Source organism: Lissotriton helveticus, chromosome 5_1 (assembly GCF_964261635.1).
Source record: "Lissotriton helveticus chromosome 5_1, aLisHel1.1, whole genome shotgun sequence".
Taxonomy (NCBI): Eukaryota; Metazoa; Chordata; class Amphibia; order Caudata; family Salamandridae; genus Lissotriton; species Lissotriton helveticus.
The window spans coordinates 914623357-914644569 of NC_136065.1; the positions used below are offsets into that span (position 1 = coordinate 914623357).

At 42.7% G+C, this 21213-nt stretch overlaps 1 protein-coding gene and 1 long non-coding RNA gene across 6 annotated transcripts in view; one reads left to right on the top strand and one right to left on the bottom strand.

The window, feature by feature from the left end:
- The window catches only part of LOC144754987 (uncharacterized), a 215350-nt gene extending 209863 nt beyond the window's left edge, over positions 1 to 5487 (bottom strand). For 3 of the 5 annotated variants that reach the window (XR_013594817.1, XR_013594818.1, XM_078643379.1), the window contains exon 1: positions 5378 to 5487. Coding sequence is in view for 1 of the 5 variants with exons in the window: in XM_078643379.1 (XP_078499505.1) it covers positions 5378 to 5487 (110 nt within the window). In the remaining 4 variants the exon portion in view is untranslated. Of the gene's footprint in view, positions 1 to 4208; positions 4342 to 5377 lie in introns of those variants that run through there. The other 2 variants (XM_078643380.1, XM_078643377.1) reach the window with 1 other exon arrangement.
- A 153-nt stretch (positions 5488 to 5640) lies between these two features.
- LOC144754988 (uncharacterized) overlaps positions 5641 to 21213 on the top strand; it is a 68574-nt gene continuing 53001 nt past the window's right edge. The window contains exons 1-2 of the long non-coding RNA XR_013594819.1: positions 5641 to 5774; positions 7557 to 7614. This is a non-coding gene — a long non-coding RNA (uncharacterized LOC144754988). The remainder of the gene's footprint in view (positions 5775 to 7556; positions 7615 to 21213) is intronic.

Genomic DNA, 21213 nt, shown 5'->3' on the forward strand with positions numbered 1-21213 from the left:
GAACACCATGAATGTAAAAGAAACTACACTCTCAATATAAAAATTACTAACAGATACATTTCAGAGTGAAAGTCAATGTCCTTATTCATTAAGCGACAATGACTGTTTACTGTATTGGATCAAAAAGTAACAATGAATGACATTCGACCAAAGACTACAAGTCAATGTGATGGTATAGGTGAGCCTACACTGATAGCAACTTCATTTGCAGAATGGTATGGTAGAGGGGAAGAGTGAGATAAGTTCTTTTTAGATTTGTGGCATGATATACTTAAAAAGAGTGAGACACAATGAAAAGATAACAATTAAATCATCTTTCATTATAATCATTGAACATTTCAACACAAATATATGACTAGACATTAAAGCAGATCCATCAACATTGAGACACCGGGACTCAAAGCCGTAATCTTCGGAGTGAAAGTCCATCCCCTTAACTTGTAGGTCACAAATTACTTTTTTCTCTCTCATCAAATCTTAACTATGACATTTGACTCAAAAATAAAAGTGAATGTGGTGCATAGATAAGTGTCCACAGGCAGTTATAACTTTTACAGAACAGAATGTAAGGAGGTGAGAGAGAGAAGTTGTTGTAAGAGTTAAACTTACTTAAGATTTGTGTGAAGAGCAGTAAAGTGAATAATCACATGTACCTGTGGTCTAATGGGTGAAATCTTAGATGCTCACTCTGTATATTAAAGTTTAAAGTCCTGGTGTTTCAATGGTAGAGGTTCTATTGAATTAAAAAGAGTTAAACTAATCAATGAATAAAGTGAAAGATGATTTATTTCTTAATAATTGTCAAATGTTTTTTATTTTCACTTTGTCTGAAAATGCTAATTTTTCAGTATATTATGCTCTAAACCTAAAAAAAAGCCCTTTCCCTCACTCTCACTTTGAACATTCAGGGCCCAATTACGATGAGGGTCGGAAAGCCTCTGACCGCAAGCTTCCCGAGCCTCATCGTGGTTTCAGTTTCAACCACTGCATTACAATGCAGGTGGTCGAAACTGAAACCTACAGGTGATTCAGGCTACATTCTGATGGGCTCAAGGAGCCCATCGGCTTTGTCAAATACTGACGTGTAATCCCTATAAACAGCGTTTCCGCTGTAAAGATTATGATGCATGTTTCAGACAGGCTTTCAATGTCGGGCTTTCTCACACAGAAAGCTTGTTGTAAAGCGACATTTGGGTCCCTAGCAGGGCCCGCTTCACCATGTGGTCTCCAGTGGGCGCTCAAGGGGGCACCATAGGTGCCACCTGTTAATCCCAGAACAATGTGACAGGCACCTTAAGGAGCCTGCCATGCTGTACAGGATTACAGATTCTCCCATTTCTTCTATGGGAGCTTGTGCTACGGCTGTTTTACTGCCACAGCACAAGCTTCCAGAGGAAAATGGGAGTATGCGACTGCACCATGTGCGGTCACATCGTAATAAGGTATGGGGAACAGTTGACCCAGGGTCAGCCGGGTCCCATACCACGTCGTAATAAGGCCCTAGGAGTAATTAAGAGTCTTCTTTTTGGTCTTGTTCTCAAAATCTCCTAAAAGATGATTTCATTCTTACCAATCGGCAAATATTCATTCTTTTTTTGTTAATATCCCTTTGTTAATTATGATGTCCCAAAGCTAAAAACAACTCTCTCTTTCCCTCTCCATCGGTCCCACTCTGTAAATGATGTAGCTGTCAGGGTGCACCTATGGCACAACATTCCCTTGTATTTATATGTCAGGCCATGGTTATATTTTGACATCACAATAAAGAGCCATTTGTGGCCAAATGGTTAAGGGTTTAGACTATCACTCTAAAACTGAAAGTTTGAGTCCCATTGTTTCAATGGTATTGAGTCTGCTCTAAGATCTGATCAGTTACAAAGCGCTTAAATGTTCACATTGAAAGGGAAAGATGATCTATTTCTTGGTCACTGACAAATATTTTTTCATTACCCTTTATCTAAAAATCTGTCTTTTAAAGTATATTATGCTGCTAAGCTGAAAACAACTCTTTCTAGCTTATCCTTTATCCATCACATTTACTACATGATGTAGCTGTCCCTGTACCTTCAGCTATGTCGCCACATTGCCTTGTATTTTTGGGTTGGATGCCATAGTTAAATTTTGGTGCAGCACAATGACGAGTCTACAATGGCCTAATGATTAAGGTGCTATACACTCACTCTGAATATTAAGGGTTGGAGCACTGGTGACCCAATAGCCAAATAGCTGGTTTATTAACCAGATAAGCAATAAGTGACCAAGAAATACAGCAGCGCATAATTATCTTAACTTGGAACTAACCACCTATAAGGCAGATGAGCTCTGGGTCTTACCCCTTTCTCAAACTGCATTCAATGGAGTCATAAATGGATCAGGAAAAAGATTTCTTCCCTAATGGATAAAGCTGTGCTGTCTAAAAGGGTCCATGCATAGATGGTGATTGGAACCTATGGCCCCCTTAAATTTCAATCATACTTAGGGTGGTCAAATAGTCTAAAGCCACAATTTAAGCTGCTGCTTTACTGACTTGGTGATTTACAAACTCGTTTCAATTCACATATCTGGAGGACATTGCCTGAAGAGTCTTCATGTCTCCTTTGTAATTATTTTAAGCAAGACTTTTGCTACGTTCTTGGTAGCTGCCCAGCCCTAATGGTGGAGTGTAAAGGTCTGGTGAGGTAGTTTTTTATTAGAAACACTATACGTACATGTCAGCAAGCAATTACAGTCTGTCTCCAAGGGGAGTATTTGATATTTTGTGGGAAATTCCTGAAGTTCATCTCTATTGCTGAGTCAAAACTAGCAAAGTTTGAATTATATTGCTAAATGTCGTGGTACGTGTAGCGTGCAGGTGCCCATTTGTTTTATATTATGTTTAAAACAAAGAACATGTATTGGTGAACTGATCAAGTGTGAATTTTACTGGTTTTATCCTGAACTGTAAACATCTATAGTTATGTACAATTGAACATGCCAAACTAGGAAGTTTTTACTTGTAGAGCTGCCACCATAACAATAATTGTAATAAGAAGCCAGTATTTTAGGAAAAGTACGTCGCACTTTGTTTGGACTATTTTTGCACAAATTAGATATTTATGGTTTCAACATCGTCGTTGGGATATTTTAAATGTAATTGTATCAAATTGGAACAATACGGTCTAGACTCTGTAATTTTTAAATATTAATGCACTCTTTTTCCATCCTTATTGGGCAAAGCTAGTAGAATTATATTCCATAGTTGGTGGTACAAAGATGTTGATCACTACTATGTGACTTACCACCCACGCTAAGATTTTTTTCCATATTACTCAGGATTAGTTTAAATGAAGCAAAACTTGGGTAATCCAATTGATTGATAATGTATTTTATGTATTATTCTGATGTTTTACCTGATAATTAAATGTTGTATTGTAAGGTTTAATTAACTGAACAATAAAGTCTTATTGGTCTATAAATAAGTTAAAATGTGGTATGTAATCCCCTAAAGCTAAAACAACTTCGCTTTCTCTCCTCCTCCTTTCATCCCATTCTGGAAATGACATAGGCGCCAGCAGGGCTCGAGTCGGGGTACTACACGGGTGGACGGCGTCCCCCCCACTTATTTTACCTGGAGCTCGATAACTGGAGCAAATGGAGCAACACATTCACTCTTTGGCCTCTCTGGAGTGGAATCGGAGCCCATTCAGAACACTGCTCACGGGCTGGCTTCTCTGATGCAAGGGGTGATCAAGGGGAGACAATGAGTCTGATGGTGCAAGCAACCTTTTGTGACGTCACTTCCTGTTGTGATGTCAGTGTCCCCCCACTTCTTTTTTTAGGACTTGTGCCCTGGGTGCCAGGGTACACTCACCTATAGGAACCACATTGACCAGTGATTTTGTGTTGAGTGTCATCGTTTTGTTTTGATGTATCCCATTGAAGTGTCACTTGTGGCCTAATGATAAGGTCTTAGTCCCATCCTTAGAAATTAACACGTTTAAATCCTACAGTATTAATGATCAAGTTCCCGCTTTAAGGACAGCTCAATTACAAAGAGTTCAAATGCTCAGCAAATATAGTGAACAATTGTTTATTTCTTTTATATTAGCAATTATTTTTTTCTTTTTACTTTCCCTGAAAATTCCTCTTTTTTAACATATCACACTCAACCCCAAAAAATAACTTTTATCTCTCAATCAATCAGAATACTTGTAAAGCGCGCTACTCACCCGTGAGGGTCTCAAGGTGCTGAGGGGAGGGGGGTGCCGCTACTGCTCGAAGAGCCAGGTCTTGAGGAGTCTTCTGAAGGCGAGTAGGTCTTGGGTCTGCCGTAGGTGGGCAGGGAGGGTGTTCCAGGTCTTGGCGACGAAGTAGGAGAAGGATTTGCCGCCGGAGGTCGTTCGTTGGATGTGGGGGACAGCGGCGAGGGCGAGTGTAGTGGTCTAGTTCTTGCTGCTCAGCCATTGGTAGTATGAATGTTAGTGGAATGTTGGTGCGCGCGTGAGTGGAGTGTTGGAATGCTTGTGTGTGAGCGTGAGGATTCAGTTAGAGTCGGGCTGAGCAGCAAGTGAGCTGCTCCTGGTGGGGTCCCCCTATGATACTTACCATCTGATGAATAAAGCATCCTTCTAATGCTACACCTTGTCTACATTCATCATTTATTCATCTTATTACATATGGCGACGATCCGGAAGAACCTGCATGTGCTGTGTTGAAGGATGTTGAACTGAAAACGAAATTTAACATAGGTGAAACAGCTAAACCCGAAACGAAAACGGAACTTTAAAAAGGTAAAGCAGCTGTTTTTTTTTTGGGAGCCTGACACCTGGGGACCCCACCAGTGACCGTCACCGTCGCCCGCTGTATGTGTCAGGACTCGGGGCTCTTCATGCATCAGTTCCTACAGTTATCATCCAGTTTACAGTTTACTGTTTAGGATCCGTTTGTATACCGATCCTGTTCTATCAGTTCCTCAGTTTCCGGTCGCTCTCCTGTCAAGCCGAGATTGTATAAATCTATCTGAAGCAAGTCTAACTATTAGGAAATCCGGTACGGAACTCTAACGTGAGGTAAAGAGATCAGCGAAGCGACCTGAAAGTGGAAGCCATGAAGAGATCTGAATGGATGGTTGCTGCCACCTTCTGGATATAAATGGAACTTTTATTTAAATTGGAATTGTATCCTAAGTACGAGTTTGGTTCGTACTTTATTATTCAAGGAGTAAATCTACGGAATTTCGTTTGCTGTGAAGATCATTCACCGCACCTGGGTGAGCATGTCATCGGAGTGTGTGATGTTTATTTTTTAATTTTATTTGCTTCGTTTTATCTTTAAACTTCGCTTGGAGCAACCGATAGCAGTTTATCTACTGACAGTTTGATTTTAAACACGAGCTCACCTGATCACGAGCTCACCTGCATCTCCTCGTGCGGCACGTTTCCATGACGACCGGAACTGCTTATAATCGTCAGTGTGCACTAGCGCACCGTGAGCCACCCAGTTCATCATCTAGTAACGTAACGTGCCGCCATATTGATTTCCACAGTGGTGATCTGCATTTTAGTCACGCAATCTTCCACTTCTTCCAATCATCTTTGCTCATCTGTGCCTGGCAATATGTTGAAGCGTCTGTGTGAAACTGTCGACATCGTTGTTGTCATTGGCCTCGTTGGCCACAGGGTGCAAGTTTTTCTCTCTCCACTCGAAGTACCTAAAGGATTTTCTGATCGGCGTGGGACATGTTCAACTTAAACCAGTTGCTCATTGGCGTAGGACATGTGCAACATTATTCTCGGGTGAGAGAGTTCGCTCACCGGCGGCTACCCTATTCGCTTTACTGTGTTTTTAGTTTAAAATTATTAAAGAGTTGGTGGTAATTTTCGTTTAAAAAAATAAATAAAAAAATCTTAAAGTTGAATTTGCCTGTGTTGCACCTTCAGCAACACCATGCTTTTGGCTTATTTATAAATGTAATGAATTTGCCTGTGTTGCGCAGTTTTGCTTTCAGCAACACCAAGCCTTTAGCTTCTTTATTTAAAAAGAAATGTAATGAATTTGCCTGTGTTGCGCAGTTACGCTTAGAGCAGCACCAAGCTTTTTAGCCTATTTGTTTTAAAAAAAAAAAAGGTAATGAATTTGCCTGTGTTGTGCAGTTTTGCGTTCAGCAACACCAAGCTTTTAGCTTATTTGTTTTAAAAAAAAAAAAAAAAAAAAAAAAAAAATGTGTAATGAATTTGCCCGTGTTGCGCAGTTTCGCGTTCAGCAACACCAAGCTTATAGCTTACTTGTTTAAAAAAAAATGTAATGAATTTGCCTGTGTTGTGCTTACAACAACACCAAGCTTGGTAGCTTATTTAGTCAAAAAGAAAATGGTTTGGCCTGTGTCGCACTTACAGCAACACCGAGCTTTTTAAGCTTTATCTGCCACTGTTTATATTAACCATTTAATTTGCTTGTGATAATTTATGCAAGTATTTACATAGGTGCTACAGTTTTATTTATAGGCTGTAGGCTATACTATTCATAACTCATACATTAATCGAGTGTTTTGCTTCCAGGGAATGCATTTATATGTTATGGATTTGGCCAATCTATTTATTATCAATGCACTAAGCTTTGACTGTTTTTAGGGTAGTTACGTATGGGAGCTGGCCTCCATACACTTGTTTTTTATGCTTCAGTGTGGGTGATGCGCACACCTTTTTACACTGACTTCTCCCTATTCAGTTTTGTGCTTAATGTTAGTATAGATTGTTGCCTACAGCTTCTTAATTCAGCCAGTAACAGAATTTTCATAATACGCATTCATTGCCCGTGTCATTTTAGTCATACTGGAAATGCCTCATAACTTATTAATGTAAGTTATTTAATTTAACTATATGATTATAGTTTGTTTTATCAAGGTTCACATTGTCGTAGCCTTCGGCTACGTGGTCTTCCCGGCTTCATTTAGTTAAGGGGTTGCCACTTTTTCCTGTGTACGGGGATTTCCACTTTATGTGGATAGGTCACTTTGTGATATTCACTCTTTCGTGCATATATCACCTGCTGTGTCTCTACTTATTTTGTTTTAATTTATTGGGTTTAATTATTCACTGTGTGTAGATTCTACGGCTTCTGTAATTTTGTGACTGTATGTGTTTTTATTCTTTTGGTTGTGGTTCATTATTCCACACCTTACCTTGTCTTCTCAATTAATGCAATGTATTTTCTTTTACGATTTATTGCATATTTCTTTTCCTTCACATCCTGTGTTAGCAATTTTACACCAATGTTAATTCATGTTGTGAATGTACTTACAGAATGTTTGTTTCTGTTCAAAAGGGGGAAGGTGATGTAGTGGTCTAGTTCTTGCTGCTCAGCCATTGGTAGTATGAATGTTAGTGGAATGTTGGTGCGCGCGTGAGTGGAGTGTTGGAATGCTTGTGTGTGAGCGTGAGGATTCAGTTAGAGTCGGGCTGAGCAGCAAGTGAGCTGCTCCTGGTGGGGTCCCCCTATGATACTTACCATCTGATGAATAAAGCATCCTTCTAATGCTACACCTTGTCTACATTCATCATTTATTCATCTTATTACAGCGAGGCTGGCAGAGCGGAGCTGGCGGGTCGGAGTGTGGAAGCTGAGTCTGCTGTTCAGGTAGGTTGGTCCGGTGTTGTGGAGTGCTTTGTGTGCGTGGGTGAGGAGTTTGAAGGTGATCCTCTTGTTGACGGGGAGCCAGTGTAGGTCTCTCAGGTGGGTAGTGATGTGGCTGCGGCGGGGGACGTTGAGGATCAGTCGGGCGGAGGCGTTTTGGATGCTTTGTAGTCGTCGTAGGTATTTGGCTAGGATTCCTGCGTAGAGTGCGTTGCTGTAGTCCAGTCTGCTGCTGAAGAGGGCCTGTGTCACCGTTCTTCTTGTTTCAGTCGGGATCCACTTGTAGATCCTGTGCCGCATGCGGAGGGTGTTGTCGCAGGAGGAGGAGACGGCGTTGACCTGTTTGGACATGGAGAGGGAGGAGTCGAGGATGAATCCTAGGTTGCTTGCATGGTCGGTGGGTGTCGGTGCTGGTCCCAGTGTGGTCAGCCACCAGGAGTCGTCCCAGGCTGAGGGGGTGCGTCCGAGGATGAGGACCTCCGTCTTGTCCGAGTTCAGTTTCAGACAGCTGCTTCTCATCCAGTCGGCGACAGCCTTCATTCCCTCGTGGAGGTTGGTTTTGGCAGTGTGTGGGTCCTTGGTGAGGGAGAGGATGAGCTGGGTGTCGTCGGTGTAGGAGGTGATGTTGAGGTTGTGGTGGCGGGCCACTTGTGCGTTGGGGGCCATGTAGACGTTAAACAGCGTCAGGCTGAGGGATGAGCCCTCGGGACGCCGCAGATGATGTTGGTGGCTTCAGATTGGAAGGGTGGGAGGCGGATGCTCTGGGTTCTGCCGGAGAGGAAGGACATGGTCCAATACAGGGCCTTCTCTTGGATTCCGGCTTCTTGGAGGCGTGTCTTTAGGCTGCAATGACAGACCGTGTCGAATGCGGCTGATGTTTTGCTGTTGTCTAGTTGGTGCCTGATGTCGTCTGTGGCGGCAATGAGGGCTTTCTCAGTGCTGTGGTTTCGTCTGAATCCAGACTGGGACGGGTCCAAGATGTTGTTGTCTTCGAGGTGGCGTGCCAATTGTATGTTGACTATTTTCTCGATGACCTTCGCCGGAAACGGGAGCAGAGAGATGGGCCGGAAGTTCTTGAGGTCCTTGGGGTCTGCCTTGGGCTTCTTGAGGAGGGCATTGATTTCGGCGTGCGTCCAGCTTTACGGGGTTGTCACTGTTTCAAAGAAGATGTTAATGACCTTCCGTAGTTGGGGTGCGATGGCTGAGTCTGCTTTGTTGAATACGTGGTGTGGGCTCAGGTCTGACGGAGATCCTGAGTGGATGGAGTTCATGACCTTGCGTGTCTTGTCGTTGTTGACGTTGGACCAGGAGGTCAGGCGTTTGGTGCTGGTGGTGTTCGCAGGGGAGGTGGAGTCTGGTGTAGTCGGGTGGTCGTGGTGTTGAAGCTGTCGTGGATGTCAGCGATCTTGCGGTGGAAGAAGGTGGCCAGTGAGTCGCACAGTTCTAGTGAGGGCGGGATGTCGTTGGCGCTGGGGTTGGAGAGTTCATTTACGATGCTGAAGAGCTCTTTGCTGTCGTGCGCGTTGTTATCCAGGCAGTCTTTGAAGGAGGATCTCTTGGCTAGTCTGATGAGGTGGTGATGTCTGCGGGTGGCGTCCTTGTGGGCTACGTGGCTGTCCGGTGTGTGTTCATGGAGCCATTTCTTCTTCAGTTTACGGCATGCACGTTTGGAAGTCTGGAGCTCGTTGGTGAACCAGGTGGCTCTCTTGCTGGCATGGTTGTTGGAGGGTTTCTTTAGCGGGGCGAGGGTGTTGGTGCAGTCGTCGATCCACTGTCTGAGGTTGCGGGCTGCGGCGTCTGGGTTGGTGGGGTCAGTGGGTGGGTTCTGGGAGAGGGTGGTGATCAGCTGGTCTTTGGTGACTTTGCTCCAGCAGCGGCGAGGCAGCTGTTGCGTGCGGTGGTGCATGGTTGATTTTTTGAAGGTGAAATGGATGCAGCGGTGGTCGGTCCAGTGGAGTTCGGTGGTGTGGTTGAAGGCAACGTGGGTGCTTGTGGAGAAGATGGGGTCCAGCATGTGGCTGACGGCATGGGTGGGTGCGGTGACGAGTTGTCTGAGGCCGAGGTTGGCGAGGGTGGCGGAGTTGATGTCGTTGTTGTTCTTGAGGTGGAAGTTCAGGTCCCCGAGGAGGATGTAGTCCATGGAGTGCTGGCGAGGTTGGCGATGGAGTCGCTGAACTGAGCCTGGGGTCCGGGGGGTCTGTAGACAAGTGTTCCTCAGAGGGTGGTGTTGGGGTCGGTGTGGATCCGGAAGTGCAGGTGTTGAGAATGTCGTCTGCGTGGGTGGCGACCTTGAGGGTGAACTTGTGGACGATGGATATTCCTCCTCCGATTCCGTTGGCGCGATCCCTGCAGGTAATCTTGTAGCAGTCCGGGATGGCTATGGCGATGTCGGGCACCGAGGAGTCGTTCCACCAGGTCTCGCTCAGAAAGGCCACGTCTGGGGCTGGGGTGTCAAGCGGAACCCAGAGCTCGACAGCGTGTTTGCGTGCGGAGCGGGAGGAGTAAGCAGCGAAGGTGGTTGGTCCAATACTTGGAGGTTTGGTGGCTCTGTTGCAGGGGAAGCTGCAGGTGCGTTTGGAGAATGGTCCGTGGGTCCGTTTCAGGGCGGCCTGGAAGCAGGTGTGGTTTCGTCCGGCGTTGAGTGCATGAAGGGTGCTGGCGTCGTAGCGGAGTCTGGTGTCGTGGCGTGGCGTTCGCGGGGTCCAGGGGTTCTGGCGCTGGGTGCGGTCTCTCTCTCTTTTCCATCCAATTCCATAAATAATGTAGCTGTCAGTGTACACTCACCTATGGCACCACATTGACTTGTATTTTTGGCTGAATGTCACAATTATGTATTGGTGCGGCACAGTAAAGGTACACTTATGGCCAAAATAATAAGGTCTTAGTTTATTACGCTGAAGTTTAAGGATTCAAATCCTGGTGTATTAATTCATGATGCTGTCCTAAGTTCTGGTCAATTATAAAAAGTTCAAATGTTCAATGAATATACTGCATGATGATTTCTTTCTAATAGATTGACAGTTTTTCATTTACTTTGTCTAAAAATACTTATTTTTTACGTATAACAAATCCCAAACCTAAAAACAACATTTTTCTCTGTCCAGCTCATCCACATTCCATCCATTCTATAAATGATGTAGATGTCACTCTACTCTCCCCTATGGGTTCACGTTGACTTGTTTTTTGGGTCGTATATCATAGCTATGATTTATCCAGTGCAGTAAACAGTCACTTGCGGCTTAATAATTAAGGTCTTTGACTAACATAGCCCTTATCAAGTGCCTGTACTATACGGTTTCAGTGTGGTATGATTCACTTAAGTTTGTGTAGCTCATGGAACATATGTGCTGCCACTAACTGCGGCACTGACCTGTTGTTGTGTACGGATGCCAAGACCAGCAATTACCAGATGTGCATGTCTTATTGCATTCTTCAATTACCTAGACCTAAATAACATGTATAACTAGTGGTATGTGCACCAGACTGATTGCTGTTGTGTTTAAACCTGCTTGCTGCATCCCTGCAACTTTGTATCAAAAACTGCAAAATGTTAAAAATGTTAATAAAAAATATTCAAACAAAAATGATTAGGGTCTTTGACTCCTAGGGCCTGTTTCACAAAGGGCCACCACACTCGTGACAGAGGCCCCACAGTCGTGGGATGGAGTCTCCCCACTCAGGGCGGAGTTTCTACAATGGGAATTTTAATTGTGGCGTTTCTGCTCCAAGTCCGGAGAATCCCCCACGACGTATGACAATGTTATGTTTTGATGGAGACAATTATATAGTCAATTGTGTCATAATGGTTCAGCTTTTAGGCTCTTTCTCTGAAGATTAAGGGGTTGAGTCATGGTGTTATAATGAGCATGAATCTACTTTAAATAATGTAATTATCATGTCCTATTACTTTTTATTATTTGACACCCCTCAGTGCCTGGTGACAATGCACAAAGTCCAAGTAGTCACAAAAATATAGGGGCTGCACTAGGAGTAACTGGAAAAACTTTTTATACAGAGCATATATTTTCTGGGGCCTGACACATTTTATTTTTGCACATTTTATTACATTTTAAAAGCTTGTGCTCTGATTTTAATCAATATTCTGACCTGCACCTCCTGCCTGAAAGCAATCCTATCAGCGGATCCAGGGCTGAGAGGGAGAGCTCGTGGGCTTCTTGCCAGCCGCCATAGCCCACGCTGAATCGAGGGACACGCCCACCCCGAGGCAACGCCCTCTCCCTGCCCAATAACAATGTGCATGTTCCGGAAGCGCAGCGGGCGCGACGATTGCGCGCCGAAGGCGCGCATAAGGCAAGCTCGTCTACACTCGTCCGCGCCGAGTCGGGCCTAGGGCCGGTCCCCCTGCTACTCGGCCTGTAGATCCTATACACTACAGTGCTGAAACCCTCCACAGCCTCAGGCCATCTACCAGCATTTGCAGTCGACATAGTCTTCAAGCTGACACTCTGCCACAAGCCTGCCCCAAATGCTATCACCCCCTGAAACCGAAAATAATTACTGAACCGCCGCATGACTTCCGCATGTTCTTATTGAACTGCCGTTCTTTACCGAAACACAGGGCTGAAATTATGCTTTTAATAGAGGAACACTCGCCAGACATACTGTTTTTAACAGAAACATGGCTCTCCCCTGACGCCGACCCAGCGGTCATAGAAGCCCTTCCTCCAGGATCCAAATTTCTCGACAAGACCGACTCAAAGGGAGAGGAGGAGGCCTGGCAATCATTTATAAAGAGCAGCTTCACTGCCGAGTTGTCCCTGAAACCATCTCGGACTGTGAGAGCCTCGCGTTTAACATTGAACTCTCAGCTAACAGCTGCTTTTCTGGCATTCTCATCTACCGCCCCCCAGGCCCCCTGAAGCAGTTTCATGTGAGTCTCCCCTCAAGCGTGGCTGAACGACTCAGCACTACACCCAACTTCACTTTGCTAGCTGATTTTAACCTTCATTTCGACTCCTCTCTGGATCATACAGCCTCGACCTTAGCTGACGATCTTGCTGCTTTGCAACTTACCCAACGTATTACCACCCCCACGCACGTGAAGGGCCATTTGCTGGACCCTGTCTTCAGCAACTGCTCAGACTTTCTAACAAGTTTACCTACTCCCCTGCCTTGGACAGACCACTTTTTGGTCCCCATAACCTGGACTGCGCCTAAACCCTCACCGCCCGTGCCTATCACGAGATTCATGTGAGCCTGGTCCCGCCTAGCAGTTGACAACTGGTCTAGCAAACTCGCTAGCAATCCACCTCTTATCAACACTGACCCTTGCCTAGCCAACCAGGCATATGTCAACTGGATTACTCAATCTCTAGATGACACACTTCCCCCAAAAAAAATCACGCTTAAGCGCTCCCAGAAAACTGCACCGTGGTACACGGAGGCTCTCAGGGACAAGAAACGCCTTTGCAGGCAATCGGAAAGACGATGGCATTCTGACTACTCAGCAGACAATAAAACCTGCTACCGAGAAGCCATCAGTGAATATAAAATTCTAATAAAAGCGGCTCAGGCTATATATTTTTCCAAGAGAATTCTGCTTGCAAAATCAAAACCCAAGGAAATTTTTCAAATCATTAAAAAACTAACGAAACCTTCCCTCAGCTTGCAGGCGGACAAGTCCATCACCCACTGCAATAATGTTGCGGAATTCTTTCATCAGAAGGTAAATACTATTTACTCAGCTTTTCCCCCCAAAAACCTGACCCCCTTAGCCCCACCTTTGGATCCCACAGGTTCCCCCATCAGTCAGCCCCGACCCACTCTGACTCACTTCCCTCCTTTGGATTTCGCTACCCTCGAATCCTTAGCACGGAAAGTAAAAACCGGATCCCCTGATGACCCAGCCCCGCCAGACATAATAATGGCAGCCTCTCAGATCACTCTGCCCATTATCAGGGAGGTGTTAAACGCATCAATCTCCTCTGGCACTGTTCCGACCGTATGGAAGCAGGCCATGGTCAGATCATTACTGAAAAAACCTAACTTAGACCCAACTGACCTGTCTAACTATCGTCCCATCTCCCTGCTCCCGTGGGCAAACAAGATCCTGGAAAAATACATAAATCAACAGCTGGTAAACTTCTTGGAAGACCATCACTTACTGGATCCCACCCAAACGGGCTTCAGACCGAAACACAGGACTGAGACCGCCCTTCTCATGGTCACAGAGGAAGCCAGGAAAATCCTGGATCAGGGAGGATCAGTGGCAGTGATCCTCCTTGATCTCAGCGCGGCTTTTGACACGGTCAGCCACGACACCTTGCTGTACCGTATGTCCCGGGCCGGGATCAAGGACAAAGCCTGGTCATGGTTTAAGTCCTTCTTAGAGGACAGATCCTTCAGAGTGTTTGAGGGCGAGTCTGTATCCACAAGCAGATCTCTGAAATGTGGAGTCCCTCAGGGCTCCTCTTCAAGCCCCGCACTTTTTAATCTGTACATGAGGCCACTGGCTGATGTCGTCCGTCCATTTGGGGTTAAGATCATCTCTTACGCGGACGACACGCAGCTGGTGGTCTCACTGGCGCAGGAAGCCAACCTGCCTGCACCAGGCAGGCTTAGAGAGTGCCTAGAGGAGGTGAAGACCTGGATGTCCCTATCGTCCCTAAAACTGAATGGGGACAAAACTGAGCTAATGCTCCTAGGCCCCCTAGATCTCAGCCTGCCCGCCTCCCTGTGGCCGCCTTGTCTGGGCTCCCCTCCAACTCCTAAAAACAATATTAAGAGTCTCGGAGTCTGGTTGGACAGATCTCTGTCCTTCAACGTACAAGCCACAAAACTCTCAGCCGCCTGTTTTGGCATCATGAGGATGTTAAAGAAAATCCTTCCTCTCCTCCACATGGAAGCAAAACAGGCGGCCATACAGGGCTTAATACAGTCACGCCTTGACTTCAATAACGTGCTCTACTTTGGCGCCCCAGAATACACTCTGAGAAGGCTCCAGATAGTGCAGAACTGCGCAGCATGCATTCTGCTCGAGCTCCCCCGCAGACAATCAGTGAGAGCCGGACTGGTAAGCCTCCATTGGCTACCAGTGCGCCACAGAGTTATGTTCAAGGCAATGTGTATAGCACACCAGGCCTTCTGGAACACTGGCCCCAGGATTACTTGTGACCTAATCACCCACTATATTCCTAGCAGGAGCCTCCGTTCCAGTCAGACCTTCCTCGCAATGGCCCCCAGAATAAAAAGGTCTAGATCTGGAGGCAGGACGTTTTCCTATAATGCTGCCAGGGCCTGGAACGCCCTGCCACTGCACCTCAGAGCCAACCCCAATCTGTCTGCGTTTCGCAAACAGTTGAAAACTTTTCTCTTCATTCTGCCCAACTAACTCTATCCTTGCCTCCTTCATATGCTCTCTTGCGGGTTCAGGGTAGTCTTAGCGCTTGGACGCCTCCAGGCATCAATTTGCGCTGTATAAATTCACATCCTATGTTCCAACTTCAATGCCTACAACACTGAGGTATAGTAGTGAGGTACATTGTTCCTGTACTGCTGAATTGAAGTCAATACATTATCCCAAAAATTACATTATTATCCAGAATGAATTATATTATACTAATTACACTTCTGAAATGTAGAAATGATCATTTTTGCATAGTTCAGAAATAAAATTCACATAATATAACAGATTGTCTAGGCTGCCACTTGATTAAACACCGAACACTGTGGGCCCGATTCACAAAGGCAAAGAAAGTCGAACTTTACAAATTTCATTCTTCAAAAAGGCATTTACGAGTAGTAAATGCCCTTTGTGACCACCGAAAGTCGTAAAGTTAGACTTTGGTCTAACTTTACCTTTGTGAATGGGACCCTGAATATCCAACAAGGAAAATTGCAAGGACATTTCGATTTTAAACAATTTTCTAAAAGATAATATGCACCAATACATTGTAGCATCGGGAACTAATGGACTATGTGTTTGTGTCAACAAGACTTCAACAGAATGTGGCACAGACACTTTTAGTGGCTGTCCCATCACAATCGTCTCACTCTGTTCCAAACTCACACAAGTAGCAGCAACTGCTGTCAAACATCCTCGTAAAGCTGCAGCCACTGAATCTAGTGTTGCAGAAATATATGACACAGGATGACGTGCTGTTTAATGCATTTGCGTTGGAACTGAAAGTTCACAACTGTCTCTCTCACAGCAGAACACTGACATTCTGGCACGGAAGAAGACATTGCTGGAAATCATTAAAAAACTGGCAAATAAAGTAGTGACATCATTAAAGAGGTTCCCAGCCAGGCTCACGGTGGAGCACCAGGGCAAGCACTTCCGGATATTGCATGTGGCCATGGCCAGGTCCTTCCTGAAGGAGTACTATGGGCAATCACTAACCAGAATATTTGTTGAAATGCTTGTGTGGATTTCTGGGAGCCAAGATTGTCACTCGTAGTTGCCTTCTAGGGGCACTGGGCCGAAAACATTTAGGGTCCGTTACTCAAAAGCAGTTTTTGCTTATGCTCACAGCTGAAAATGGTTTCGTTTATGCCTGTCGGAAATTCACAGAAGGATTCTTTCCTGACAGTTGTAAATGGCTTTACTACTTCCTATATCTTCTTCACATGTGAGTAGAATCACAACGTATTTAACCTGTGGAAGGAATGGGAATTAGGCATAGCAATGATTGGTTTGTCTTATAAATTTGTGAACTTTCACTCTCAAACTATGAACAATTGGCTAGTGTAACTCCCTTTCCAGGCTAGAAAGTGGAACATAACACCTCCCCACTTGCAGGGGATGTAGAAACAGTGGCTTATTTGTGAGGAAAAATCACTGTGGAGAAATAAAATAGGAAAAAAGAAAAAAATGTTCATTGGCACATTGGGCTGCATTTCACCGGAATGTAATTGTACCCTCTGAACAATTACTAATTGGGGAAATGGAAGCTCAGGGATATTCCCAGAGGTATGTTTAGAAACCTGCTTCCCCAGGTCCTTCAGAGAATGTTTGTGAATTGCAACAAACAAATGTAAATGTACATTCAAACCAAGATGTAAATCACTGCACAGGCATACCTTTTTTGTAAATAGGGCAAACTGGCTCCCACAGGAAAAAAGCCTTGTTTTAGCAGGTTGATCCTTTTGGCAAGAGTGATGGCCGCTCAGTCGTAGATTAAGCACCAGGCTGGCATTTACGGCAGCTAAAATGGACTGTTAGAAACTCAGAGGTAACCCATCTCATGAGGTGGGAAAGCTGAGACATAGGCGGACAGGGTATATGCCAATTTTCCACAGATACCTCATTGCCACCACCGTAAACTTTCTACATTATAGAGATATTCTTCCCTATTAGTGTGTTGAAGTGGCGAGATGAACTTCAGATTTCAGAACTCCTAACACCATTCACAAAAACATAACCCAGACATCAACTCTATATATAGTAAAAAATATTTTGCATTCCATTTTCTGCACAATTAAACTGTCGGATGGGTGTGATGCAGAATGAATATTAACGAAAAAGAAGGCATGTGATGATGTGCATTTCAGCTGTACCTGAAAAATCAAAAAATGTCATAGGGATTATGTCAGCAAAAGCAAACACCTAATTATTTGTGACAGAAGAAATGAGAAGACATTTTTATGACACATCCGTTTTAATGTTCACTACACAACCAGCACCCAGTGATTCATGTTTTTAGTGTGCATGTCAAGTACAATCAGCCAGTCAATCTACAAACCAACTAAACACAAAGAGATCAGTCAACTTTGAAATGGGCTAAAGATGAGAGGTGAAACAGCTGCATGGGAAATGGCTTGACATTCATATTTAGGATTTTTCTTTCAAAATAAGCTTCTTTAGTCTACTTTCGTGATAAAAACATATTCTGACAATTCCCCTGCAGCCGGAGGAACATGCTTCTGAAACCCTTTTGGAAGTTAAAATTGTTCAGGACATTTCCGTGAAGAACTCAGTGGAAAGGTTGGATTCAACAACCATGCTTTCTTTGCCTAAAACATGTGGTGAATCAGTTATGTGTTAATGGCTCACATATCTAAGACACAGCCTGCTGGCTGTTCAGTGCATCTGGCTGGATAAGGGGGAGGAAGAGGGAGATGTGATCAGGTGAAGAGAGAAACTCAGATGTCCTTGGAAAGTAACAGACATACCTAAACATAGCTCCTGTCCTTTTATGAGGCATGAGCAATCAGGTGACAGATGCCCTCTTCGATGCTACGCTTTCATGAAGCTCTCTATGCCAGTCCAGGATGACGGTGTCCAAACATACAAGATGCCCTGTGGCCTTGAGCTGGATAATGTGGAATCTGGGATATTATCAAAGGGGAATGGATCACTTGTACCTGAATAACCAGGGTTCGGCGCTCTTGCTTTCTGTCAGTAAAAAACCCTCATTCACGTAAACAGGTCATAGGGCGGTGTATCTTGATTCTCCACCTTGTGAACAACATGATAGCATCATCATTGGGTTTCTTTTTTTGCTACCTCCACCTGGAGGAACCTCTGGTTAGTACAGTAGCGATCAGTTATAAAAAATGTGAGTGTGCTCTGTGGGGGGGTGATAATTGAGGTTTTTAAAAAAAAAAAAAGGAAGTCCTCTCACTACCTAAACTGTACCTTTATTTAGTTTGGTAGTTGAGGTAGGTAAAAACAGTGAGGTGCGTAGGAAGACGTATTATTAGTCTAACCCACTAGTATGTCCATATATAAGGTCGACATGTTTCGGCCCTTAGAAATTGCCCATGCGGGTCAGGGGGCCTTCTTCAAGACCTAAAAGGGAGTAGATTGTGTATTATCATAGCCTAAGTGAATGTATTGTCCTATTGTTTGACCAAGGTCTGAAAGTACCTGTGAATATAAAAATACAAAAAAGAGAAACAAGCAAATGGTGTGTTACATTGGGTGTCCTGTTTCCACAATGGTAAAGCATGTCACCATGTGGATGATGCAGTCTGCTATAATGGAGACAATCCTATTATGATGAACAACTGTAAAGATGGCAATTCTCTACCCCCATCTATTGCTCAGGTAATGCTAGAGAGGTTCTGGGGTCCACATATCTGCCTAATTTGTTAGAAGTGTAGAGTAACTCAAATACTCGTATGCATTTTGAAACCAACTTATCTAATGATGTGGAAACCATGAGTGTAGACCTTTGTTTCTAAAAGGTGGGCATAAAAGTCATAGCGAAAGTTAAAGCTGTGCAGTAATTAAAAAGGACATAATGCGCTCTCTATGGAGCTGCAAATGTAATCGCGGCATGTATTAAAAATGAAGAAGATATGCCTGCTGGTACTCAGACAAAATATCGATATTTAAATATCGATATACAATTATATCGAAGTTTAAATATCGATGGGACAAAATATAGAAGGTAAGTAATATCGATAAATTAAATATCGATATTAGTAATATCGAAGTTTTAAATATCGATGTCAGTAATATCGATGGTAATAATTTCGATGTTACTAATATCGATTTTTGAATTATTTTTGTGTATATTATTATGTATTTATTATGTATTTAATTTATTTTTATGTAATTTAATTACATTTTGTATTTTAGTACTGTAGCGGGTTGTGGGTTTATAGGGGAATAGGGTGGGAAGTAATTTAATTATGTTAAATTAATTATTAATTAGTAGGAATTATAAATTAATATTTATTAATTGGTAATTATTTTTAATTAATTGGTAATTAATTTTAATTAATTGATTAATTGATACATATGTTCTGTAGCGGGTTGTGGGTTTATAGGGGAATAGGGTGGGAAGTAATTTAATTATGTTATATTAATTATTAATTAGTAGGAATTATAAATTAATAATTATTAATTGGTAATTATTTATAATTAATTGGTAATTAATTTTAATTAATTGATTAATTGATAATTATGTTTTGTAGTGGGTTGTGGGTTTATAGTAGGAATTATAAATTAATATTTATTAATTGGTAATTATTTATAATTAATTGGTAATTAATTTTAATTAATTGATAATTATGTTTTGTAGTGGGTTGTGGGTTTATAGGGGAATAGGGTGGGAAGTAATTTAAATGTAATTAAGTAATAATGTTCTTTAATTAATTGTTTGGTTAATTATCTAATTGTCAATTAATTATTAATTGTGAATTAAAAATTATGAAAAGCTATTTTTTATAATTTTTTTAATTACATATATTTTGTTCACATGTTTGTAATAATTATGTATTGGTATTTGTAAATGGTTTATATTTATTTTATAGTTAATATTTTTATTATTTAAAATAAAACATTTATTTATAAGTATGTTATTTTTACCCCTACGCTATCCAACATTTTCCCTAATGTTGCACTCTCTGGAGTGGGAATAGTAATTTTTACCTCTACGCTATCCAACACTTTCCCTACTGTTGCACTCTCTGGAGTGGAAATAGTCATTTTTACCTCTACGCTATCCAACACTTTCCCTACTGTTGCGCTCTCTGGAGTTGGAATAGTAATTTTTACCCCTACGCTATCCAACTCTTTCCCTACTGTTGTACTCTCTGGAGTGGGAATAGTAATTGTTACCCCTACGCTATCCAACTCTTTCCCTACTGTTGCACTCTCTGGAGTGGGAATAGTAATTTTTACCCCTACGCTATCCAACACTTTCCCTACTGTTGCACTCTTTGGAGTGGGAATAGTAATTTTAACCCTCCCACTATCCAACACTTTCCCTACTGTTGCACTCTCTGGAGTGGGAATAGTAATTTTTACCCCTACCCTATCCAACTTTTTCCCTACTGTTGCACTCTCTGGAGTGGGAATAGTAATTTTTACCTCTACGCTATCCAACACTTTCCCTACTGTTGCACTCTTTGGAGTGGGAATAGTAATTTTAACCCTCCCACTATCCAACACTTTCCCTACTGTTGCACTCTCTGGAGTGGCAATAGTAAATTTCACCCCTACTCTATCCAACTTTTTCCCTACTGTTGCACCCACTGGAGTGGGAATAGTAATTTTTACCCCTACGCTATCCAATGCTTTCCCTACTGTTGCACTCACTGGCGTGGGAATAGTAATTTTTACCCCTACGCTATCCAACACTTTCCTTACTGTTGCACTCACTGGAGTGGGAATAGTAATTTTAACCCCTACGCTATCCAACGCTTTCCCTACTGTTGCACTGTCTGGAGTGGGAATAGTAATTTTTACCCCTACGCTATCCAACACTTTCCCTACTGTTGCGCTCTTTGGAGTTGGAATAGTAATTTTTACCCCTACGCTATCCAACACTTTCCCTACTGTTGCACTCTTTGGAGTGGGAATTGTAATTTTTATCGGTACGCTATCCAAAATTTACTGAATTTTTTTAATTAGTTTTACATTATTATTAATTGTTATTTATATTATTAATTTATGTATATAAATTGATTTGTAATTATTATATTTTAATTTATTTATAAGTTATTAAAATAATTATTTTAGAGTTACAATTAATTATGTATATATTATATGTATTATATTTTTATTATTATTAGTTTTTATTACATCATTTATTAATTTTAAATATTATAATATATTTTTAACTATGTTTATTATATTTATAACTATTATTTTGTTAATATTACATTTTATTTACATTTTAAAAAAAC